Below are 27,408 nucleotides of genomic sequence, written 5' to 3' on the forward strand. Positions count from 1 at the left end.
GAAGATACTAGAAATATGCTAAACGAGGAAATTCGGCTATCTGAGGTGATAAAAGCTATCAATGCACAAAAGAACAATAAAGCATCGGGCCCTGACGGTCTCCCATCAGAAATCTATAAAGAATTACAAAATATCTTAGCGCAACCCCTAGTGGAGGTATTTAATGCAGTATTAGAAGGCGCAAGAACGCCTAAATCTTGGTCGGAGGCAAACATAACCCTTATCCCGAAAGATAATACGGACCATACATTAATCCAAAATTATAGACCCATATCACTTCTTAATTCGGACTATAAGATATTTACTTCAATTATAGCGGAGCGATTGAAACGATTTCTGAACGATTTCATACACGCAGATCAGAATGGTTTTCTCACTAAGAGACACACTAAGCACAATATTAGAATAATATTAGATACGTTGGAGTACTATGAATTACATAGTGGTCAACAGATGGCATTACTTTTTTTAGACGCCCAAAAGGCATTTGATAATGTTAAATGGTCTTTCTTGCACCAACAACTTAGCTTCATGAACATGGGTGAAAAATTTATAAATGTAATTAGGGCAATTTATGACAACCAGGAAGCAAAAATAATTATTAATGGGGAAGCATCCAGGAAGTTTCAAATTCAAAAGGGAACACGGCAAGGCTGCCCCTTATCACCACTGCTGTTTATATTATCACTTGAAGTATTAACGAGAACTATAAGAAATGACCCAAAGATAAAAGGATTAACCATTAAAAAGGAAACCTTTAAACTTCAAGCTTTCGCGGACGATCTGGTCTTTATTATGGAGGATCCATGTCAGACGGGACCAAATTTATTGGAAGAACTATCTAAATATGGTGAGGTCGCTGGACTGCGAATAAATAGAAATAAGACCAAGATGGTTGTTAAAAATATGACCAATAAACAAAAAGAAAATTTGGCAGGAATTATGGGTATAGAAATAGTTAAGAAAATAAAATATCTAGGGATTAACATTACGGCTAGATGCACCTCACTCAAAAAAGATAATTATGATAACGTAGTGAATCAAATAAAAGGGGATCTGGAAAGATGGGGAAATCTAAACCTCTCATTATTGGGAAGAATTGCTGTCATTAAAATGAATATTCTGCCTAAAATCCTGTTCCTATTTCAGAATATCCCAATACAACTCGATTCTAAATTTTTTCGAAATTTGAATAAATTATCATTAAATTTCGTCTGGCAGGGAAAAAAACCAAGAATTAAATTGAAATATCTACAGGACACGAAGGAAAATGGGGGTTTTGGATTGCCAGACTGGGAATTATATTACCATGCAGCGGCTCTGAGTTGGATTAGAGAATGGGTACTCTTGAGAAATAGAAGACTACTAACTTTAGAGGGTCACGATTTGCAATATGGCTGGCATGCTTTCCTATGGACGGAGAAACAAGGTCTTTTCTCACATTTTCAAAGACATCAGATTAGGCATGCGTTATTTAATACCTGGAAAAAAATCAGATCTCATAACTACACTAAAGTACCGGTCTGGCTATCCACCCTTGAAGCGATCGTTTACCCAAATCTATTTGATTTGGGTAACATAATTTCATACAAGGATATTCTGAATGAGGAGGGGGAATTGAAAACTAGGAATGAACTAGAACTACAAGGTATAAAACTCGATTGGTGGGCTTATTTACAAATCCAATCGAGATATAGGAAGGATAAAAATGAATGGGGGATATATACCTCAGAAACAGCATTGGACAAAATATTACTGGGACCAGACTCTAAACAAATAAGGAATTTATATAAATTGCTTTTGGGATATAAACTGTTTGAAGAGCAAGTGAAGGATCCCATGTTGATCTGGGCTAACAATTTAGGACATAACATTGATCTAGGCACTTGGCAAATAATTTGGGACAGAAATAAAAGGATAACACTGGCCTCTTCGTACAAAGAAAATTTATTTAAAATGTTTTATCGATGGCATCTTCCCCCAGCCCGTCTAGCAAAAATGTTTATAACAGTATCTCCAAAGTGTTGGAAGTGTTCTGAAGAGATAGGTACATATTTCCATACGTGGTGGTCTTGCAGTAAAACACAAAAATTTTGGAGAATGATTTGGACCTGGCTGAAAGAAATATTGAAACAAGATATTGAGTTTAGCCCAGAATTTTTCTTGTTGGGTATTACGAAAGAGAAATACCCTAAAGATGTGCTATATTTAACGATCCATATTATCACAGCAGCCAGAATGTCATTTGCGCAAAAATGGAAAAAGAATGAGATCCCAGGTGAGAAAGAAGTTATTAGGAAAATTTGGGATTGGGCAGAAATGGACAAACTAACTTTGGAACTAAAAAATAAAGAACAATCAGAATATTATAGAATTTGGAACAAATTGTATCTTTGGTGGGATAAAAAAGAAAGGTCTTTAATAGGGTTTACAGACTAGCTTATTGTCTTAAATATTTTGTTATCTTAATGATTTGTAACTTAAGTGTATCTAAGTGCTTATTTGATGTACATATATACATGTATATATATATATTTGAACATTGTAGACAAAAAGGTTTGTCAGCCCGCTGGTACTGTATCCAATGTTTTTAAATAATAAGTTTAATAAAAAATTATTAAAAAAAAAAAAGAAATGTATTGTAGTCCATAGTGTTGAAATATTTTCATTCACTCACTATTTCATAGCATTATACTGCGTGGACACTGGTTTTTATAAATGGAATTATATCTCTAAATTTAATTTTGTAAAATAAATTACCATATTTTCCGGCGTATAAGACGACTGGGCGTATAAGACGACCCCCTACATTTCCTGTTAAATTATAGGGTTTGGGCTATACTCGCCATATAAGACTACCCCTCTTCCAACGCACACCAAATAAAAATTAAAAAACATCAGATTTGATTTTAATATGGTAATTTTAATTCAAATGCTTATGACATGCAGGTGCTTAGTAGGAAAACTGTCACTTATAAACATAAGGCTGTTTGTCATCAAACATGTAAACATAAAACAGTGCAAGTGGATTAAATAATAATAATAATAATAATAATAATAATAATAATAATAATAATAATAATAATAATAATAATAATAATAATAATAGTAGTAGTAGTAGTAATAATAATAATATAATAAAAAGAAGAAGAAGGAAGAAGAAGAAGAAGAAGAAGAAGAAGAAGAAGAAGAAGAAGAAGAAGAAGAAGAAGAAGAAGAAGAAGAAGAAGAAGAAGTAGTAGTTGGAGGGGACCTTGGAGGTCATCTAGTCCAACCCCCTGCTAAGGCAGGAAACCCTATACCATTTCAGACAAATGGCTGTCCAGTCTCTTCTTAAAAACTTCCAGTGTTGGAGCATTCACCACTTCTGGAGGCAGGTTGTTCCACTGGTTAATTGTTCTAACTGTCAGGAAGGTTCTCCTTAGTTCTAGGTTGCTTCTCTCCTTCATTAGTTTCCATCCGTTACTTCTTGTCCTGCTTTCAGGTGCTTTGGAGAATAGCTTGACTCCCTCTTCTTTGTGGCAGCCCCTGATTCCAGCAACCATTCCCTATTTTCCTAATTCACTTTTTCACTTTTCCTAATTCACTCTAAAGCTTTCCCTGCGCAGAGCCTTAAGTAACACAAGCTGCCTGCAATTAGTGCAGGTTCGCATCCCACCAGGCTCAAGGTTGACTCAGCTTTCCATCCTTCCGAGGTTGGTAAAATGAGGACCCAGATTGTTGGGGGCAATAAGCTGACTTTGTAATAATGCTGCTTGGGGGGGGGGTGAAAGCCCTAATAAACAGGCATATACACAGAATGAAGGCTATTGCTAAGCACATTGATTTGTGCTTTAAATTGTAAGCCACCCTGAGTCTTCGGAGAAGGGCAGGATATAAATGGGATTTTAAAAAAAAAGACCAAATGGGAGATCCGCTCCAGGTTTTTCAGCCAGCCCGCCCAGTTCCTGAGTCAAATGTGTCCTTAGAGCTAAGCCACTGCTCTGGCTGCTGGCTTCCCCACCTGCCTTTCAAGTTGGGATATACTACAGCTGGTCTTCAACTTTAGAAGAAAAGACGCCCAGACCCCAGCCTGTAAAAAATCACAGACTTCAGCTTCTTCTCCAATTGGTCCCGCTTTCCCTGCGCAGACTAAATGGGAGATCCGCTCCAGGTTTTCCAGCCAGCCCTGTCCCTAAATTTTCAGCACCCGGCGTATAAGATGACCCCTGACTTTTGAGAAGATTTTCATGGGTTAAAAAGTAGTCTTATATGCCGGAAACTACGGTATCAGGAATGGTCCAACACCCCTAACTTAAATGATGTTTTAGATCAGTAGCTTCATGTGCTCGTAGCAATGTATGTTGGTTGTTTGATATGTGAAGAGAAATGCAAGATGCTGTGTCAGAATCCATTTATATCACATTCATAAATGTATGTTTAAAACATTATCTCCCCCCATATGGCTTCTGCCATCTCCCGAGGAAGGAGGAGCATATATGGATTCAGCCTGCCTTAGGTTATTTCAAAGACCAAGGAAACCTTTTGAACTGGGGGGATCAAAAGGGAGGGTTAGAGAAGAAGGTATCTGGCTTGTGTTTTCTTTTAATTCTGGAGAGGAAGCAGGCAATAACCATAAAGATTCAAAGTTCCTTTTTTCCCCCCACGAAAGGGATGACACGAAGTAGAAGGATGGGGGCTGACCAAATGGGGTTGAGGGAAGGGGGGTTGAACCAGGTACCCTTTATAAAATTTCAATTTGTAAAACAATACTAAGTCCTGTCTTGTATTCCCACAACCGAGCATGTCCTAGTAAAGATTCCTTTTGGACTAGAACTGACTCCAAGAGTTTTTGTCTTCCTAAGACGTGGTTTGGGGTGGGTCCTGACATGCTGTTCTGCAATTAATGTTTCTTCTGTTTGCAAAAAAAAAAAACCCTGGCATGAGAAAAACCCTTGCATTCAACATCTAAATATTATTTCAAGTAATGGGTTAGATCCAAGGCTTATAACTTATAGATAACTCTATAAGCTGAAACATGTCATTGTAGATAAAAATTTCTGAACCCTCTTTACCTCACAGCATTTTTATTCTTGAAATACTATTTAATATGGTTGGGTATTTTTTTCTGCATGACAGTACAGCTCCCCAAACTCTTTGTACTCTGTTAACACTGTTACAGATGTCCAACTTACAGGATGGAAAATAGAGAGGAAATTTGAAAGAGTGGCTGGGTGACAAGGATCAATAAGCCAACATTGGAATTATCATGGCAGTATTCCTCTAAATATTTGAATAGGCTTGGCACATTTTTAAAAAACTTATTTTTCCCTAAACCCATCAAAAATCTAAGCCTTGGAAGGATTCAATAGTATCTCAGCTATACAAAAGCCTTAGATTCTGTCAGTTCTGTATGTATCAAATTATATAAAATCCAAGCTCCTTTAAATTACAATAATTTGGATATCACATTTTCCTTGTTGATTGGAACTGACTGATATCTAGCTAAACCCACTCATTTTTTTAAATCTTCATTTGAATTTTGTAGATGTATTTCATGACAATAAAATAGAAGTTCAAGAATCTTCCCGTCTTCCTCAAACACATTCTTTCTCTGAAATTTGCATAAATTTGAGGGTTTTCCCCCCAAAGTTTTATTATTGGAAAGTGGAAGTGACAGGAGTGTTTTATGGGCCATTCCCTCTCTAGTCAAACCATATTATTATACCAGAGGAAGATAAACTGTTGCAGAGGAGGTTGACTAATAGGAAAGAATCAATAGGAATCAGTCCTACCTCTCTTCGGTAGTAGAATCTTTTCACCAACATTCAACTCTGATTCTGAATCTAAACAAACAGCTATTTCCTTAACTCTTAACAGGAAAAAGCCATTCTATGGCTTCTGAAAGTATTTCTGTTTAACATTTACTTTAGCAATGATTTGATTTAAGTACAGTAGAATAAATTCATATGACTCGCCTGTATTAGCAGCTTTTGTATTTTTCAGAGAGAATACTCTATGGATTTGAAGCAGTCTATATATGTAGTGCAATTACACATAGTTATGCAATTTAAATAGTAGTGGCTTATAGAACTCTATACGTCTTTATCAGAATATACAGAAATAAAAAACTGGAAGCTGTGTAAGTTGTTATTGTAGCTTATATATTAGTACAGTATATGTTAAGCATGTATTGTTTTCCATAGTTGGCATGGCATTACATACTGCATTTGAATGTAAAATGTATATGTCTTCCTTTAATTCCTGACATTGTATTTTTAACTGCATGTTTGGAAAAGCTCAAATAGCTCTAACCTATTAAACATTCCTTGTTCATATTATGCTATTTAAAGTTAGCGTTTTAAAAGACAAACCATTTTTTCTCAAAAAAACATTTTGTTCTCTTTGTATTCTATAAAAATATGATATCCCTTTTCCAAATGCATAAATATGAACAATTCATAAATATTATAACTATATTAGAAATTCTATTGTACTCTTTTACATGAAAGTAAATTTAGTGCAACTGGTTCTATTAAATGAATTAAATTGCCTCTAAACCATAGATTTCTGAGCAGAAAGGAAACTGACTACATACATTTCCTTATTTAGTGCATGAAGAAAGCTCCTTTAAAATGTTTGAGAAAATTTCCAGGGTAAATTATTTGTACATTCAACTATGGGTCAAAGGACAATTCTCAAACCACTGCCACAAATGTTTTTATTAGAAAAATAGGGCAAGTATAAGGGGAGAGGATACTTATTTTTACACATTTAGTATTTTAAATGCAAATATCTACAATTCAACAATACTACCAAATTATCAAATGTTTTTAAAAGACCAAAATATATTGTTTATAATTGTGATGTAAATTAATTCATAAGAATGCAGAACTGGTACGAATAAATGCCTCTTTTTCATTCTTAGCAAAGGCAAGTCGGCAAGTTGACATTGCTACTCAAGGATGGTTCATTGGTCTTATGTGTGCAGTTGCTCTTCTCATCTTGATTTTGCTCATTATTTGTTTCATAAAGAGAAATAAAGGTGGAAAATACCCAGGTAAGTTTTGGATCTTCTGATTTAATTTTTTAAAAAGAAAATGTTCATTTTTATTTAAATTTAATATTTCTACTACTGCTGCTAAGATTCAAAATATAAGGAATAAGTATGCTTGACTTTACTACTGGTAGTCTTCAGGTTACAACCATTCATTTAGCAACTATTCAATGTTAGTGGGGGGGGGACTTAGGACAGTTTCTTGGAGTTCTGGCCATCACAGTTAAGTGTGTGAGATTCTGAGAAAAGCAATGGAGAAGACAGTAGGTAGTCCGAAATCATAGTCACATGGACTATGATTTAACAACAGTCTTGAACTGTTGTAATTTCATTACTAAGCAATGCAGTGATTGCTAACAAAGAATTAAAGGGAGACAGATATGATCATTTCAAACTTATTTGTTCTCATCAGTCAGCCATACCCTTCTGAGATTCGAACCTGGGCCGATTGCACATTAGGCAATTATTCTAACCTTTAGGCCACTGGCTCTTTCTCGCTTTGTTAGCTGAGAAGCAAAGGAGATATGTGTTAAGTGTTTGTTAACATATATGTATGGCATCTTTAAAGGTCCAATTTTGCATATTTTAGTGAAAGAAAAAGAAGATGCACATGGCGATCCAGAAATACAACCTATGAAAGAAGATGATGGAACTCTTGGTGAATACAGGTATTACTATTTTTCTTATTAATCATACTATCTTGGATTTGAAGATAATACTCTTAAGACTTTCTATTCAAATCATTTAACTTAAGAGTTTATCATCCACCATCTTCAGATATGATGCCATATGAACATTTTAGATGCTGACTGTTTTACTAAATGACTTTTCAATCCAGATACAAAATATATAAATCAATATGTTAAATTATCAGACATTTAATAATTTATTTAATTTTAGCAAATAATTCAGCTTGCATAGCAGTGGTATTATGACAAAGCATAGATAATAGGAATACACTTGAGTATTACTATTAATATACAAATTTATTCAAATGAATAGAAGTAGTAGAGTTTTGCATTTGCTAACTTTTAGCTGGTCACTTTATTTTTTACCATATCTTTATATCATTCTTGCTGCAATTATTCATGTGTTTATGCAGAAATATATTATGTTCATCCTGGCCTTAGCCCTCCATAAAAGACCAGAAAATGACTGAAAAATCTTGAGCATATACATTATAATCATAAAATCCAGATCCAAATTATTATATTAAAAATCCAGTACTTAAACAAATTTGGATTCAGCATTTTACTTCATTATATTTGGTAAATGTGCTTTCAATGTGACTTCGGGCAGAAATTGATACATGCATCTCTTCTATTTATAAAGAAAAATATATAAATGTTATCTAAATGTCCTGAACTAAATTTATAGTTTGTAGTAAAAAAATACTTGATATTTGCCTTGGAATAAGTATGTATTTTGTTTGAAAGTAATAAAAGTTAACATTATATCATGCATGCAACTCAACATATATGAAAATCATCAGTCTAGATTAAATGTGTTGTCTGTCTTCAAATCTATTCTATCAAAAACAAAAAATATATAAATACATGCCTTCCCCATAAATTCATTGACGGAAGCTTCTTATAGTATTAATAATATATAATTTAATTTGCAGAACATTTGATCTTTTCAAAATAGCAAGTTTAGTTAAATCAGAATTATTTTGTTGTTGTTAGCTGCAAAGTCATGTCCGACACATCGCGACCCTATGGACAACGTTCCTCCAGGCCTTCCTGTCCTCTACCATCTTCTGGAGTCCATTTAAGCTCACACCTACTGCTTCAGTGACTCCATCCAGCCACCTCATTCTCTGTCGTCCCCTTCTTCTCTTGCCCTCAATCTTTCCCAGCATTAGGCTCTTCTCCAGTGAGTCCTTCCTTCTCATTAGGTGGCCAAAGTATTTGAGTTTTAGCTTTAGGATCTGGCCTTCTAAAGAGCAGTCAGGGTTGATCTCCTCTAGGACTGACCGGTTTGATCGCCTTGCAGTCCAAGGGACTCGCAGGAGTCTTCTCCAGCACCACAGTTCAAAGGCCTCAATTCTTTGGCGCTCAGCCTTTTTTATGGTCCAACTTTCACTGCCATACATTGCAACTGGGAAGACCATAGCCTTGACTATACGCACTTCTGTTGACAGGGTGATATCTCTGCTGTCTAGATTTGCCATGGCTTTCCTCCCTAGGAGCAAGTGTCTTTTAATTTCTTGGCTACAGTCCCCATCTGCAGTGATCTTGGAGCCCAGGAAAATAAAATCTGTCACTACCTCCATTTCTTCCCCATCTATTTGCCAGGAATTGAGGGGGCTGGATGCCATGGTCTTGGTTTTTTTAATGTTAAGTTTCAACCCAAGTTTTGCACTCTCCTTCTTCACCCGCAACAAGAGGCTCTTTAGTTCCTCTTCACTTTCTGCCATTAGAGTGGTATCATCTGCATATCTTAGGTTGTTGATATTTCTTCCGGCAATCTTAATTCCAACTTTTGATTCATCTAGCCCTGCCTTTCTCATGATGTGCTCTGCATATAAGTTAAATAGGCAGGGCGACAGTATACAGCCTTGCCGGACTCGTTTCCCAATTTTGAACCAATCAGTGGTTCCATGTCCAGTTCTCACTGTTGCTTCTTGGCCCACATATAGGTTTCTCAAGAGACAAATAAGATGGTCTGGTACACCCATCTCTTTAAGAACTTGCCACACAATAAAAGGCTTTAGCATAGTCAATGAAGCAGAAGTAGATGTTTTTCTGGAACTCTCTAGCTTTCTCCATGATCCAGCGTATGTTGGCAATTTGATCTCTAGTTCCTCTGCCTCTTTGAAATCCTGCCTGTACTTCTGGTAGTTCTCGATCCACATACTGTACTGCTGGAGTCTAGCTTGTAGAATTTTAAGCATAACTTTACTAGCATGATAAATGAGTGCAATGGTGCGATAGTTTGAACATTCTTTGGCACTGCTTTTCTTTGGAATTGGAATGTAAACTGATCTTTTCCAATCCTGTGGCCACTGTTGAGTTTTCCAAATTTGCTGGCAAATTGAGTGTAGCACTTTTACTGCATCGTCTTTTAAGATTTTGAATAGCTCAGCTGGAATACTGTCACCTCCACTAGCTTTGTTGTTGCTCAGCTTTTCTAAGGCCCACTTAACTTCACATTCTAGGATGTCTGGCTCGAGGTCAGTGACCACCTCATTGTGATTATCAGGGACGTTAAGCTCATTCTTGTATAGTTCTTCTGTGTAATTTTGCCACCTCTTCTTAATCTCTTCTGCCTCTGTTAGGTCCCTGCCATTTTGGTCCTTTATCATGCCCATTTTTGCATTAAACGTTCCCTTCATCTCTCCAATTTTCTTGAAGAGATCTCTGGCCCTCCCTATTCTATTGTTTTCTTCTATTTCTTTGCACTGTTCATTTAAGAAGGCATTCTTATCTCTTCTAGCTATTCTCTGGAATTCTACATTCAATTGGGCGTATCTTTCTTTTTCTCCCTTGCCTTTCGCTTCCCTCCTGTCCTCAGCTATTTGCAAAGCTTCTTCAGACAGCCATTTTGCTTTCTTGCATTTCTTTTTCTTTGGGATGGTTTTGGTTGCTACCTGTTGTACAATGTTGCGAACCTCCATCCATAGTTCTTCAGGCACTCTGTCTATCAGGTCTAATTCCTTAAATCTATTTGTCACCTCTACTGTATATTCAACAGGGATATGATTTAATTCATACCTGAGTGGCCTAGTGCTTTTCCCTACTTTCTTCAGTTTAAGCCTAAACTTTGCAATGAGAAGCTCATGGTCTGAGCCATAGTCAGCTCCTGGTCTTGTTTTTACTGACTGTATAGAGCTTCTCCATCTTTGGCTGCAGAGCATATAATCAATCTGATTTCTGTGTTGACCGTCTGGTGATGTCCATGTGTAGAGCCGTCTCTTGGGTTGTTGGAAAAGAGTGTTTGCTATGACCATCGTATTCTCTTGACAAAATTCTATCAGCCTGTGCCCTGCTTCATTTTGTACCCCAAGGCCAAACTTGCCTGTTATTCCGGTTATCTTTTGGCTTCCTACTTTAGCATTCCAATCCCCCATGATGATCAGGACATCATTTTTTGGTGTTAGTTCTTTAAGGTGCTGTAGGGCTTCATAGAACCGGTCAATTTCATCCTCTTCAGCATTGGTGGTTGGGGCATAGACTTGGACTACTGTGATATTGAATGGTTTGCCTTGGATTCGAACTGAGATCATTCTGTCATTTTGGGGATTGTATCCCAGTATTGCTTTTCCTGCTCTTTTATTGACTATGAAGGCTACTCCATTTCTTCTGAGGGATTCTTGCCCGCAGTAGTATACCTGATGGTCATCTGAATTAAATTCACCTATTCCTGTCCATTTTAGTTCGCTGATTCCTAAGATGTCGATGTTCAGTCTTGTCATCTCTTGTTTGATCACGTCCAGCTTTCCTTGATTCATGGATCTTACATTCCAGGTTCCTATGGAGAAAAAATCTTTACAGCATCAGACTTTCCTTTCACCACCAGACACATCCACAGCTGAGCGTCCCTTTGGCTTTGGCCCAGTTGCTTTATTCTTTCTGGCGCTACTAGTACTAGCCCTCTGCTCTTCCCCAGTAGCATATTGGATGCCTTCCGACCTGAGGGGCTCATCTTCCAGCGTCATATCATTTTGCCTTTTGGTACTGTCCATAGGGTTTTCATGGCAAAGATACTGGAGTGGGTTGCCATTTCCTTCTCCAGTGGATCATGTTTTGTCAGAACTCTCTTGCTATGACCTTTCCGTCTTGGGTGGCCCTGCACGGCATAGCTCATCGCTTCATTGAATTACGCAGGCCCCTTCGCCACGACAAAGCAGTAATCCATGAAGGGGTCAGAATTATTAAACAGTTATATTATGTTGGTATTGCATTTCCTGCAATGCAATTGAAATGTTTATCTTTTATTTATAATTCAGTGTATTTTTTCAGCTTTAAATTAATAATTATTTGATAGTATATATTGTATATTGATTAGTTGTAAACACTAAGCATCTGGCTGACCCTGGCTGATTCCTTAAAGCAATGTCAGTCCTCTTAGTATTTGGATGACCTATCACTAGGAAATCCCAGAACTGTAGATTAAATTGGAAAATTAAATTTGACTGGAAAAAACCTCTTTATTTTCTTACAATTTTTCCCAAGAGTTCCAGTATTTTGAACTTTTTCCCATTACTTAAGAATCATTTCCCATGCAATAAAAATGCAATATTTATTGAAGCAGACCTTGTTTTTGCCAAAGTAATGTCTAAATGGTCTAATGGGGAAGACAGACATCCTTAGACTACTAAAATTGTAATTCCATCTCTTTTTTAAATGGTCAGAGGAGAAATAGGTTGATTGATAGTCTGAGATTAGTAATATAAACTTCATTACAATCATAGACCAGCTTTAATACATAAAAATATATCAATTTCCCCATAATACATGAAAACCACAATAACGGGAAAGAAAGAAGAAAAAAAACCTTAGGGTTATGGATAGATTGCATTTGTGTTGGACAACATTTGTTGTTTTTCATAGCAGCTATATGGAATTATAGTACAGTAACTGTACTGGTGCAACGTCTGAGCTAGTAGCTGCCTCATACAAGCTGGACATGACTGTCAGCAACTAGAGCAAACCAGCAAAGGTAATTGGGCCCCAGCATATTCTATGGAGTGCAGGGTGGTAGGGGAAATTAAGGGTTTATGGATGGTATTGGGCTTGAAGCAGCATTTGTCAGTGGAAGCAGGTCTTACAGTAGTGGCCAAAATTGTGGAAACCTTTTGGGAAAAGTGTATTTTTGAGGTTGTAAAACGTTATAAAATTACAATAGTGGCCAAAACTGTGGAAACTTTTTGGGAAAAGTGTGCAGTAGAAATGCCACATTTGGTTAAGTTTCCACCAATTTTTCTTCTAATTGGCCTTGTTCACTTAATAACACTATTTTACATCACTTTCTGGGCAACCAGTCAACTCTTTGCACCATTAATTTAATTTTATTACGTTTTACAAGCTCACTAAATGAAAGAACACAAAAAACCCCAACCAACTTGATAGCGATCACATAACACACTGACAAATGTCCTCCTCTCAGCTTCAATACATGACATCAATAACTGAATCCTACTGTGATCTAATTGGCTCATTGCCAAAACAAGATGACACCTGATGGGCTCTATAACACTCATGCTCATTGGCTACAATCAGATTAAGGAAAGCTACTTAATATCAACCTAAACAAGTTGTGCTTCCTTTTTCTGGTTATTTGGCTATATAAGTTTTCATAGAATACAGTACAGATAATTGAACAAACTTTGTTGAATTACATTCTTGATTAAATTATCTTTCCATTGATATATAATTTTATGATACTACTCCCCCCCAAAATTGGTGTTATTAGCCATCAAACCTCAAAAATACACTTTTCCCAAAAGGTTTCCACAATTTTGGCCACTACTGTAAAATAATGATGCAAAGAGTTGACTGGTTGTCCAGAAAGCGATGCAAAATAGTATTATTAAGTGAACAAGGCTACAGTTATAAAAAAATAGAAGAAAAATTGATGGAAACTTAACCAAAGGTGGCATTTCTACTGCACACTTTTCCTAAAAGGTTTCCACAATTTTGGCCACTACTGTAAGTAGAGCCTTGGGTCGGTGGCAGTTGGCTGACTGGGATTGCTGAACACCCTGAGACAGTCCAGTCTAGTTCTGCTGCCACTGCAAGGCAGCCAAAAGTGTAGTTGGGGCAGGGTTGGGGAGCTGCAATGCCCCTGAGGTTATAAATGCAGGCAGGCTGCCAAGAACCCAATTTTTGATTGCATGACCACGGAGGTACTACAACAGCTATAACTTTGTTCACAGGTCATAAGGCCATTTTTTCAGATTAGTGTAATTTAAAATGGTTACTGAATGAATGGAAGGTAAAGATGGACTACCTATAGTCAGCTGGCTCAGCAGTAAAAGTAAGCTGCCAAGACCTATGTTGCCTTACTACCACATCTCGCTGCTATGCCATGTCAAAATACTCTGTTTCAGTATTTGTTTTTCTTGATCATATCCCTTTCCCCATATTGGATCACAAACATACATTGTTTGTCTCTGATACGTACCTTCCAATTGTAAATTGCAATCTTAAGATATAACACATGGTGATACTTTTAAGTATTATTTTTCAAGTTCAATAACTAAATAGCATTTACTAGTTTTTTTGGGGGGAGGGGTTGTAGAATTTGATGACATGATGTATTTTGATCCATTGTAGCCCAAGATTTCACGCTAGATATTTACCCAGCTTGATTTGTTTAACACTAGTTTGCTGAATAAATCATCATTGGCTAGGTTCACAATAACATTCTGCCACAAACAGGAAAATAATATTATGGCTTAGCGCAATATGTGAATACTGCAACCAGTGGCTCACAGTATCAAGGAAGGAATTCTCATCTTCAATTTTAACATGAGATTTCAAGGTTGTTTTGCTTTTTTAAAAAAATTCTATTAGTAAACATTTCCTTTTTAATATGGTGAAATTATAAAATAAATGCATATATGCTGCTATTTGTAACAGTAGCATGGAGTAGCATAAGTTGGAAAATAATTGGGTTCAAACAGTGGAGAAAGTTTCTTTGAAAGATAGGGTAGTTCCACCTGTTTGAAGAAAGTTATGATCCATCCACTCCTCAAGAAGTCATCCTTGTTCAATAGTACTGGACAATTTTAATCCAGTTTCCAATCTTTCCTTTTGGGGGACAGTTGTTGAGAAGTGATACTGCACAGCTTCTTGGGTAACTAGGAAAAAGCAAATGATCCAGACTCTTTTCAGGCTGGTTATAATAATCTAGAGAATAAAGAGGATGGAGGTAGGTGACAAGCAGAAAAGCATAGCTTGAGTGTACAACAAGCAGAAAATCTGCAGAAGAGGTTCAGACATTTCCCTAATTCATGTGAATATGAAATGGGTAGATTCAGCCCCTCACAATTAACTTTAGCTTTCTTGTGCAGTTGATTCCTTGTCTGATCTACTTAATGAGTTTGACACATACCAAATGGTTGCATTTGTGGATGATCTTGGAGGACTTAAAATAAGGTGGATCTTCCTACCAGCTCCAATCAGTGTTGCTAGCAGGCTCAAGCCTCCTCTTATATAGTATAGAGTGCCTCAGAGCTTGATTCTATCCCCAATCCTATTCAACATCTACATGAAACCGCTGGGCAAATTATCCATTAGTTACTAAAACTATTTTAGTTTTAGTTTACTTATGTTTTCCATAACCTCCTATTCACTATAAAGGCAATCCTTGATTTAGGATTGTAATGATTTATGACCAGAAATCTGGTTCCAGTTGCAATTTTAAGTTGAGGACTATCTATAAAATATCTCATCTATTACTTTCAAGTTTGAAAAATGAAGAAAACATAAGAATAATTTAACTAGGGGACATAATATATCATATTTCCTATATGAGATAATTGTTTAACAATAATGTTAGTTTAATCAAAACAAAGCAAAGCAAAGAGCAAATACTTGATTGAATTTCACATTATAATTTTCTCATCTTACAAGAAAAACCAATATATGTGCTCAAATATATATTTTACTTGTTATTTTGATGTCTTCTTAATCATGTGGCAGGGAAAGAAGGATTTAAAATACTGTACACTATGTTTTAAAGGGTTTATTTAGTATTGGTCTTAGTTTCAAAACTTTCAGAATGCATTAACTATAGAAGAAATAAGGATATTTAACAGGCATTTTAATTTTCTAGATTATTTATGTTTAAGAAAAGCCTCCAAAATGAATAAATCAAGAATAAATGTAGCAAAATGTAACAAAAACTCCAATGTTATAAAGTGTTACTATAAATGATAAAAAATATTTTATTCTGGAAACATAGACTGAGATGCGTTATAGCCCCAATCCAGATAGCATAAACTCCACGAAACGGTTTTTAACAAATACTTATTGTCCAGGAATTCTAAGCAGAGACTTACGTTTGCAGTAGACACATCTGGTCATATTCATATCTGTCCATTCTCACAGGTAAAAAGGAATAATTCCCCATCTCAGCTAAGCATGGTTACAGATCCCAATCGATACGTGCACGATGCTTGATCCTGGCATGTAGCCAGGATATCCTGTAATAAACTTTGAAGTCCCTCCCACTGACTAGATATGATATAGGACTGACCAACAAATAGGCTACATTTCCCAGAGGCCATCTCTTAAAGAGACAATGTTTAACTCTTTAAATGCTAAATGCTCTAACATACAGTTCTTTTAAGGATACAGCTTTTAACCCTTCAAAGTGGCACTTTGAATGCACTAATTTAATCTTTCCTTTGGAATAGTTTGTAGAAAAAATTATTTAATCACTCAAGCAAAATGGATGCACTTCTCTCATAAGGCATTTTAATAGTATTTTTTATTTGGTTATGTGTTTTAGCTTTTGCTTTTTGCCTGTGCCATTTTTAAAACTCCATAGTATTTCAGAATTTTTTCACAAAACAATTATAAAATAAATTAGTAAATTTAAATATTAAATTAACTAGGTATAGGTAATTGAGTAAGTTCCATTTTGCTCAGTAGACTCATTCCAAGTATTTTAAAGTATGTATTAACTGTATTTAGTCTTGTTCTTAGTCAGAATACTGTTCCAAATTTACTGGGACTTGCTTTCCAGTTGTTGTTGTTGTTGTTGTTGTTAGTTGCAACGTCATGTCCGACCCATCGTGACCCTATGGACAACATTCCTCCAGGCCTTCCTGTCCTCTACCATCTTCTTCCAGCATCATATCTTTTTTCCTTTTGGTACTGTCCATGCAGTTTTCATGGCAAAGATACTGGAGTGGGTTGCCATTTCCTTCTCCAGTGGATCACGTTTTGTCAGAACTCTCTGCTATGACCTGTCCGTCTTGGGTGGCCCTGCACAGTATAGCTCATAGCTCCATTGAGTTATGCAAGCCCCTTCGCCACGACAAGGCAGTAATCCATGAAGGGGTGGTTTCCAGTTAACATGGACTTAATCTTAACTTGATCTTCTAGAAGCTGAAGCAGTACCAGTGATTTTTTCATTATTGGGGATCAGGAGATACAGGTAGTCCTCGATTTACAACCACAATTGAGTCCAAAATTTCTGTTGTTAAGTGAGACATTTGTTATGTGAGTTTTGCTCCATTTTACAACCTTTCTTGCCACCGTTGTTAAGTGAATTACTGCAGTTGATAACTTAGTAACCCTGTTAAATGAATCTGGCTTCCCCATTGACTGCTTGTCAGAAGGTCACAAAAGATGATCACATGACCTTGGGAGACAGCAACGATCATAAATATGAACCAGTTGCCAAGCATCTGAATTTTGATCACATGATGATGGGGATGCTGCAAAGGTCATAACTGAAAAATGGTCATAAGTCATTTTTTTCAGTGCCATTGTAACTTTGAAATGTCACTAAACAAACTGTTGTAAGTTGAGGACTATCTGTACACAACACAATATAAAAAGAAGGGTTCCTTGTGCATGGGATCCTCTTTTTATATTAACCTGATGCTATGCTACAGGAAAAAATGGTGACAATACAGATTTCTGATGATGAGATCAAAATGTTGTTGCACCAAGTATTAAAAGACAAAAAGTCCAGCTAAAATTTCTTTTATTGCGTTAATGATAGTTGCAAAGATGTCAGGGTATTTCACTGCCCTATTTATACTAATTATGAAGACAATGTAACTCTTGAAAATGTGGTAAAACATTCACTTACAAGAATTCCACAGAAAGGAATGCAGGAATGTTTTTCTGTGTAGCACTAATCTTTTATAGAAGAGAATATATAGGTAATCGCCCAGATACAAGCATTTATTTAGCGAGATTTCACGAAAACGAGGTTATTCAGAAAGAGTACTTACATTAGAAATTCAAAATTGTGATCAAAAACAGGTCTCTGTAGCTATGTGAGTTGGATTCAGTCTCGGCTGCTGCCATGGCCATTTTAACTCTGTGACTTGCCTGGACATGTTCAGGCCTACAAGAAGCCGGAAGTGGGGTATTTTTTGTTTTGTTTTGTTTTTTGTGCCTGGTCACATGGCCAAACAAGATCCAGTGATTTTTGCAGCTGGCACCAACCATTTGTTTTTGTTTTTCTGGAGCTGCGTGGAAGATCTGCTGTGTCACAGACGTCCTCAACGATGAAACACAAACACGGCAAGGAACGAGTGACTTTATTCTCCCAACACAAAGCAAACCGCAATAAAGTCAGCGTTGGCAGCATCCTGCTCCAATGCTCTTTTATCATGAAGACACGCCCCAACCCCACCCCTCCAAAACAAACCGGCATCCGCCCGCCACTCCATAAAGACCCCACCCATCACCTTGCACGCCGGCCACCCACCACGCACATTGTTGGAGCCCGCAGGGCCGTCCACCAGGTAAGCCCCGTCCTGCCCCCTCCCTATGCCACCTCAGCCGTCCCGTCACTGTAGTCACATTCCCCCTCCTCCACTGGCCTGGCCTGCCCCACCACCCGAAACGGCCCCCCCACTGGTCCGCCCGAAGGCCCGGCCAGAGAAAGAGGCGGTGCAGGCATGGCCACCAACCATCCGGCAGCTGTCTGCGGCAGTCCAGTCCATCTGGCTGCCTATCGTCCTTGCACCGGTTCCGGCTGCTCACAAGTCACACCCCCGTCCGGCGCAGGCGTGTCCATCGGCCGGTCGGTGGGCGTCTGGCGCCATTCCCGGGGATCGGGCGCAGGCGCAGCCGGCGGTTCTGGGACTGGCCGCTCAGGCGCTGCGCAGCCGACCTGCACAGGTGCGCCCATCAGATGGTCGGCAGGCGCCCGGCGCCGCCCCCGCCAGTTGGGTGTAGACGTAGCCGGCGGCTCTGGGACCGGCCGCTCAGGCGCTGTGCAGCCGACCTGCGCAGGCATGTCTGTCAGCTGGTCGGCAGGTGCCTGGCGCCGCTCCCGCCAGTTGGGTGTAGGCGCGGCCAGTGGCCCTGGTGCCAGCCGCTCAGGCGCCGCACAGCCATCTGACGCAGGCACAGGCATCATCTGACCGGCGGCGAGCTGCTGCAGCCTCAGTGAGTCGAACGCCGCACTTGGCCGGTGGCGACGGTGGGGGGGAATCGGTCCTCCGTGCTGGTGTGGGGAACGGCGTTTGGAGCCAGGACGAGGATGGCAGAGCCCAGACACATGGCAAGCCGGCAGGGCTTGACATGCTGCTTGAAGACTATACTATTGTACAGTAGAGTTAGAATTTTAAAATATTCTTTTTTGTTATTCTATAGTGCTCTATGGTACTAGCACAGACCTGTTTGGAACATGGCTCAAGATCCCAAAACAAACAAACTCAATTGGAATTCCAGCATCAAAGTTTTATTTAAAAAGAAGCATTTGCAAAGGCTTGGTGAACTGAAACACACACAGGAGTTCAGCCACACCTTAAAGAGCTGTTTGACACATTTTTATATCCCACCCCCAAAGCAGATTCCCTATCACACTCAACGCCCCTTCCCTAACCATCCAATAAATATCTGGACCGCCTAAAACCACTGTCCCTCCCATGTTCCAGAAAGCCCCTTTGTGCACATCCTATCTATCACCAGCTTCTTCTATCAACCTTTAGATTTATTAGATTCATTAGAAATTTCTGATTAATAATCTACTCCTTTCAATCCACCCTCTCTTTTCTTTATCCTTTCAGAAATTCATAGACAATTCAACAATACACTTTGCATATATGGGTTGCAGTTTATAGTTGCAAGCTGGCAAGCAAGCCTAAGCTATAGTTACCCCAGTTATAAAAGGGTTTACATCCAGGGATTTTTTTCTTATAGAACGCTCAGAACGGCATTCCGGCACCTTTTTTTTTTTAAAAAAAAAAAAAGCTCCCTCTATTGGCTTTAGGAGTAGGCAATCTTGGCTGTTTTTTATGACTCGTGGACTTCAACTCCCAGAAATCCTGAGCCAGCCACGCTTAGGGGAAAGAGAGAGGTTTCCAAGCTGAGCCATGCTGGCTCAGGAATTCTGGGAGTTGACGTCCTTGAGTCATAAAAGAGCCAAGATTGCCTACCCTGCACTAGAGGAGGACATTAAAATTATTTACAAGGTTACTTCTTTAGGAACTAAACTTTTAGAATCTAAAACAGCTAATTCAAAAAAGTCAACAGGAAAGAACCTCATATTTTTCATGTGCTTCTGTCTTTTGGAAGGTAAAATTAGATAACAAAATAATCTATTTCCTATGTTAACATCTCTGCAATGAAATCAATAAAGGTAACAGGAAAGAAATGAGAAACATTTTTCTCAATGTAATATGTCTAATTTATCTGATGCTAGAAAAAATAGTATCTTTTGTACACTCTTGAAAACTATTTTGAATCTATAACCATCTCTTACAACTAAACCACTTTAAATTAAACAATTATTAAGAATGAAATATTCTTAATTCGGACTTTACTTTTACTGTTTGGACTGTTGTGTGTTTTGAAAAATAGATTATTTAGAATCTAGTTATGTTGCACTTCAGTCTTTAAATAATTAACCTAGTATATACATAACAATATATGATGTTTTCCATGGTGAGCTTAACATCAATAACAACATTTATTAAAAAGGCTAAAATAATTTCTGGTGGTATTATCTGTACATTAAAATTTTGTTTAGTCAGGCTTCCGGTTCGCGCGCACAGCGCTTCCGGACGTGCAGGGACAGTCTGTCTCCTGCTGTCCTTTTCTTTCTTGTTCGGAGGACCCTGAAAAGGGTCAAAAATCGCCCTGGAGGGGCGACTACCAAGAGGAGGACTTCCCTACGATCGCGGAAGGGCAGCAGCCCTCTGCTGGAATCCGGGATCATCTCCTTTGGCCTGAAGAAGAAGAGACCGGCCATAAAGATGGCCGATCACTAAGCCACTCCCTACCGAAAGCCAAAAATACTACCTAGCACTATGAAGCAATCTGGAGGACCTGGGTGAGCTTTTACCTTTCCTATTCCCTTAAACATCTTAGAAAATGGCGAATATCTACTTTTGGAACAAAGCTTAAAGCCTCAAAGTTACTAAAGGAATCCAATTAATGCAGCAAAGAATTTAAACAATTTCAGCTGTTTTTATTAAAAAGCTTCTATTTGTTGCTGGGGGCTCACTATCCTATTCTCTCTTTAAACTGTGAATTAAAGAAAAAATGTGGACTAATTCTACAAAAGTTCTATACTAGTTTGGAAAAAGAAAAAAAACAAAATCTTTTACATTGCATGTTAAATGTTATTGTTGACATCTTGTGGCGAAACCTGGTACAGATAGTAAATTTCCTTCTATTGTATTCTTGGCCACTCAAAACAACAATATTGAGTCATGGTATCTTTATTCTTATCCTAGGTGTATTTTCCAGATGAATCCATCCCATTGCTAGCATTTAAAACAGCAATACTTTATTATAATACTTTTACTTTTATCTCAAGTATATAGTTTATCCTGCCAACCTTGCCCTAGGGGACTTTCCAGGGGACACCTTATCCCCTTTTCCTTTTTAGCAAATACATATTCATACAAGGATTGGCAAATAAAATAATTAAAACTACCTAATTGTGGCCACTGAGTTCCCTCATCTATTTGTTTCTGTCCTCAAATAAAATAACAATATTGAATCATCAGGTCTTTATCTAAATCTTTCACCATTCTACTATAAGGAGGAGGATTCCATCCAGCCAGGAACTTTCCCAGGGGACTGTGAGGAGGGATGAAAACATTATCTCCTTTTCCATGACCTAGGGAGTCCCCTCTTTGATCCTTCTGTGGCTTCTTGGAAGGTCTATTATCCATCAGTGGTTACTGTCTCGTTCTCTCCAACCTAGTGAGACCACTATTCGCTTCACCAAGACACTTCCTCCTTTTCCAGCCAATCTCCTCATGAAGGTATGGAAACTCATATCAGAAGTCCGCTCTCACTTTGTCGTGGCAGCCCTTATGGCCCTTGGGGCATCTCAATCACACTCTCACAGGTCTCAGATTCACACCAGCTTACCACACAGCCCCTCAGGTAACTGTGAAAATGCCCTGATTTTCTTAACTGGGTCTGTGCAGTTTCCTGGCAATTGGTACTTGACCCACCTCCTTGCCTTGCCAGTCCTTCATACCCTCGGGACATTCACACCTTGTAGGGTGTGTATGTCTTGCCAGTCTCTTAGGACCCTTGGGGCATCCCAAAAAAATTGACCTGACTTACTTTTGTTCCTGGAATCCACTATTTAGTGTCCGGTTCTTCACAGGTGCCGGGCCGGCGGCAGTCACCTTTCAGGAGACTGTCAAAATCGATGTGACACCTGTCCCCTTGGGGGTGGCCAGTCCTGGGGATCCGGGGATCGTTTGGATATCCCGGACGAGCTCCCAAATTGTTTGGAATGTGGCTCAAGATCCCAAAACAAACTCAGTTGGAATTCCAGTAACAAACTTTTATTTAAAAAGAAGCATTTGCAAAGACTTGGTGAACTGAAATACACACAGGAGTTCAGCCACACCTTAAAGAGCTGTTTGACACCTTTTTATATCCTACCCCCAGTGCAGATTCCCCCCTCCCCTATCACACTCAATGCCCCTTCCCTAATCATCCAATAAACTATCCGGACTGCCTAAAACCACTGTCCCTCCCATGTTCCAGGAAGCCCCTTTGTGCAAATCCTATCTATCACCATCTAATTTTCTGTTACAAAGCTCGGCTCCTATAGTTATTTCTGTATTTCCTCTGCTTGCAGTTTAGGTTAGCTAGCAACTTCTGCTTTTCTTATTTGTATGAAATTTACTTGTCAGAGTTTATGACTTTCAGGTGGCTTCTTCTATCAACCTTTAGATTCATTAGATTCATTAGAAATTTCTGATTAATAATCTACTCCTTTCAGACCCATCAGAGATTCTGCTGACCCCTTACTGGAAGGAAATTCCCCACCCCCCACCCCATTTTGGATTTTGCCTGGATAGTCTTGTGCTGATCAGGGGCAGTGTTTTTTTTAAAAGGTTTTAAATTTAAATTGCCTCCAGAAGTTGTGGGTGTTCCCTCAGTGGAGGCTTTTAGGAAGAGACTGGATAGGCATTTATCAGAAATACAGTTCAATACTATACTCTCTTGTGAGAGCATTGGGTTAGACTAGATGACCTCAAGGTCCCGTCCATCTCAGTTACTGTTGCAAGCTGACAGTTCTGTAAACTCCACCCCCATCTCCCTTTGCATGCATGCCTGGAGACGCTTAAAGCTAAAGCTACTTACTTAGTGGCAACTGCAATTTGGAGAGTTCTCCACCCCCACTCTGAAGAAGCTTGAGCTGTCTAACAACAAATTGTTCTTTTTTTCTAAAAAAAAGCCTGCTCTGCCTGCTTGGGAGGCAATTTACAATACTGTAGTTCCTGAAATCTTAAACAGCTGATATGCAGTTGGAAACAGCCTGCAGCAGCTGCGGAAAAAGTCTCTCAGTTCAGGCAGCAATTGGAGGAAATAATAAGTCAAATCTTCGTTCATTTAATGACCCATTTTATTCAATTAATGAGTGATTTTAAAATATTGTGATATTGAGTCTGATTCATTTGATGATTATGAGCCTAATGGGCAGGCTCTATTAGGTTCGTACCTTGGGGACTATCTGTACTCCTTCCCCTGAGCCCATCTTCCCTGTACTCTCACCAGTCTTCTACAGATAAGCAAGAGATTTGGGCTTTGCTGTACTGTAATAATGGGAGGTTACTTACTTGAGTGTCTCCTACTCAAGGACCAGCCATAACCGACTAGGTGGTTCCACCCCAGGCGCCTTATGGACCCGGAACGGTTCCAGATGGCGCTTGGTTCTATACCCATCGCCCTCACTCACAGCCCAGTCGATGCCTTGGTGGATGCTTGGGAAAGGGCGGCCGCCAAGGCACTCAACTGTGTTGTAGCCTTGCAACCCCTGACCCGGCACAGATCCCGCTGGGCTCCATGGTTTTCTGCGGAGCTCCGGGAGATGAAGCGTCGGAGACGGGGTCTAGAGAGCGGTTGGAGGTCCAGCCGATCCGAATCTGACCGATTGCAGCTAAGAGCCTTTATAAGGTCTTATCTTGCGGCGATGAGGACGGCGAAGGCTAATTACTTCGCTGCCCTCATCGTGTCCGCAGATAATTGCCCGGCCGCCCTGTTTAGGGTGACTCGCTCCCTTCTTCACCAGGAGGTGAGGGAGGATCCCTTACAGGGATGGGCCGAGGAGTTTAGTCATCATCTGACGGACAAAATCGCTCAGATCCGGGCCGGCTTAGACTCTGACTGGGCGGAGTCTGACATGGAGGAATCGGACGGTCTTGAACATGTTATCTGGACTGAGTTCGATCCTGTTTCCCCTGATGATGTGGACAGGATCATGGGGAGGCTGAGCTCCACCACCTGTTTGTTGGACCCGTGCCCTTCCTGGCTGGTTTATGCTGCCCGGAAGGAGACACGAGGTTGGTTCCAGGCAGTAATAACTGCTTCTTTGAAGGAGGGTGTCTTCCCCACCACCTTGAAGGAGGCGGTGGTGAGACCCCTCCTCAAAAAGCCTGTCCTGGACCCAGCTGTTTTAAATAACTATCATCCAGTCTCCAACCTTCGCTTTTTGGCGAAGGTTGTTGAGAGTGTGGTGACGCATCAGCTTCCTCTGTTCCTGGAGGAAACTGATTATCTGGACCCGTACCAATCGGGTTTCAGGCTCGGACACAGCACGGAGACGGCATTGGTCGCACTGGTGAATGATCTCTGGCGGGCTCGGGACAGGGTTTTTCCTCTGTCCTAGTCCTATTAGATCTCTCAGCGGCTTTTGATACCATCGACCATGGTATCCTACTGCGGTGTCTCAGGGGGTTGGGAGTGGGAGGCACTGTTTTACGGTGGTTCTCCTCCTATCTCCTGGGCTGCTCGCAGTCGGTGTTGACGGGAGGGCAGAGATCCACCCCGAGGCCTCTCGTTTGTGGAGTCCCTCAGGGGTCGGTTCTCTCGCCCCTCCTGTTCAACATCTATATGAAGCCGCTGGGTGAGATCATTTGTGGTTTCGGGGTGGGGTATCATCAGTACGCTGATGATACCCAACTCTTTTTCTCCACCCCGAACCAACCCAGCAATGCCCTCGCTGTGATGTCCCATTGCCTGGAGGCAGTCCAGGTCTGGATGGGGAGAAACAGGTTTCGTCTCAATCCTGCCAAGACTGAGTGGCTGTGCATATCGGCATCTTGGGTTAACCAGACTATTCCACCTTTAATGATGGGGGATGAGGTGTTACCCCGCGTTGATAGGGCTCGCAACTTGGGCATCCTCCTCGATTCACGGCTCAATTTTGAAGACCATATAGGAGCCGTGACGAGGGGGGCTTTTGCCCAGGTTCGCCTGGTGTGCCAGTTGCGACCCTACCTGGACCAAGATGCCCTACGCACAGTCACTCATGCGCTCATGACCTCCCGTTTAGACTACTGCAATGCTCTCTACATGGGGCTGCCCTTGAGGACCACTCAAAGGCTTCAGCTGGTGCAGAATGCGGCCGCGCAAGTTGTGATGGGGGTTTCCCGATACTCCCATGTAACACCTCTACTCCGCGAGCTGCATTGGCTTCCGATTGCCCTCCGGGTGAGATTAAAGGTGCTGGTGATGACAAATAAAGCCCTAAATGGCCTGGGTCCGGGATATCTGAGGGAACGCCTGCTGCCAGCATCAAGTTCCCTTCGTCCAGTGCGCTCCCACAGGGAGGGTCTTCTCAGGGTGCCGGCGGTAAAAGATTGCTGGCGGATAACACCCAGGGGGAGGGTCTTCTCTGTGGGTGCACCTGCCCTCTGGAACCAGCTGCCCGCGCAGCTTAGGACTGCCCCCGACCTTCGTTCATTTCGCCGGGACCTGAAGACCTGGCTCTTTGAGCTTTCCGGCCTAGGCTGAGAATTTTTTTTTATTGAAAAGTTTTACAGTACATTTTATCTTTAACAATCCCCCCCTGAGAATTTTAATTGGGGTTTTTATTTTTTAGGGATTTGATTTAATCTTTTTAATTGTTTTTAACTTTTGTATTGATTTTTGTTTCAAATACCCTGTAAACCGCCCTGAGTCCTTTGGGAAAGGGCAGTATATAAATCCAATAAAATAAAATAAATAAAATAAATAAATAAGAACCCAGATATTTTTTCTTGAGTTTGTGGTACATAGATTCTTCTTTAATCCTGGTGAGTCTCTTTAAGATAGCTGCATTTTTTCTTCATTCACTTGGAATTATTGAAATTATAGAATTATAGAAACTATAATTATAGAAACTATAAAAGGAATAGCTTGGCTTCAGAAATCGTGGGTGCTCCACCATTGGAGGTTTTTAAGAAGAAACTGGACAGTCACTTGTCTGAGATGGTATGGGTTCTCCTGCTTTAGCGGGGTAAGGGGGGCTGAACTAGAAGACCTCCAAGATCTCTATTCTATTCTATTCTATTCTATTCTATTCTATTCTATTCTATTCTATTCTATTCTATTCTATTCTATTCTATTCTATTCTATTCTATTCTATTCTATAGCTTTTTTTAACTGAAGTACTGTTTTGCCCCTTTTCTTTCCTAGTCCCTGTTTCTCAGTGTCAATGGATAGTAAATTTATCAAAGCTTAACAAATCTTTACAATCACAGCACTTAAATGTGTCCCTTTCTGCTGGAGAGGTTTCTCTGGGTAATCTTCCTAAACATTTACCGTAGTTTCCGGCATATAAGACTACTTTTTAACCCATGAAAATCTTCTCAAAAGTCAGGGGTCGTCTTATACGCCGGGTGCTGAAAATTTAGGGACAGGGCTGGCTGGAAAACCTGGAGCGGATCTCCCATTTAATCTGTGCAGGGAAAGTGGGACCAATTGGAGAAGAAGCTGCAGTCTGTGATTTTTTACAGGCTGGGGTCTGGGCGTCTTTCCTTCTAAAGTTGAAGAGCAGCTGTAGTATATCCCAACTTGAAAGGCAGGTGGGGAAGGCAGCAGCCAGAGCAGCTGCTTAGCTCTAAGGACACATTTGACTCAGGAACTGGGCAGGCTGGCTGGAAAACCTGGAGCGGATCTCCCATTTGGTCTTTTTTTTAAAAAAATCCCATTTATATCCTGCCCTTCTCCAAAGACTCAGGGTGGCTTACAATTTAAAGCACAAATCAATGTGCTTAGCAATAGCCTTCATTCTGTGTATATGCCTGTTTATTAGGGCTTTCACCCCCCCCCCAAGCAGCATTATTACAAAGTCAGCTTATTGCCCCCAACAATCTGGGTCCTCATTTTACCTACCTCGGAAGGATGGAAAGCTGAGTCAACCTTGAGCCTGGTGGGATGCGAACCTGCACTAATTGCAGGCAGCTGGTGTTACTTAAGGCTCTGCGC

General features: G+C 39.8%; 1 protein-coding gene across 1 annotated transcript in view; it reads left to right on the top strand.

The window, feature by feature from the left end:
- Positions 1-27,408, top strand: part of NRCAM (neuronal cell adhesion molecule) — a 173,731-nt gene that overhangs the window by 140,487 nt on the left and 5,836 nt on the right. Inside the window, exons 25-26 of the mRNA XM_081331619.1 lie at positions 6,908-7,039; positions 7,626-7,704. Of these exons, the coding sequence (XP_081187745.1) occupies positions 6,908-7,039; positions 7,626-7,704 (211 nt within the window). The remainder of the gene's footprint in view (positions 1-6,907; positions 7,040-7,625; positions 7,705-27,408) is intronic.

Source organism: Vipera berus (genome assembly GCF_964194415.1).
Source record: "Vipera berus genome assembly, chromosome: 6".
NCBI classification, from domain to species: Eukaryota; Metazoa; Chordata; class Lepidosauria; order Squamata; family Viperidae; genus Vipera; species Vipera berus.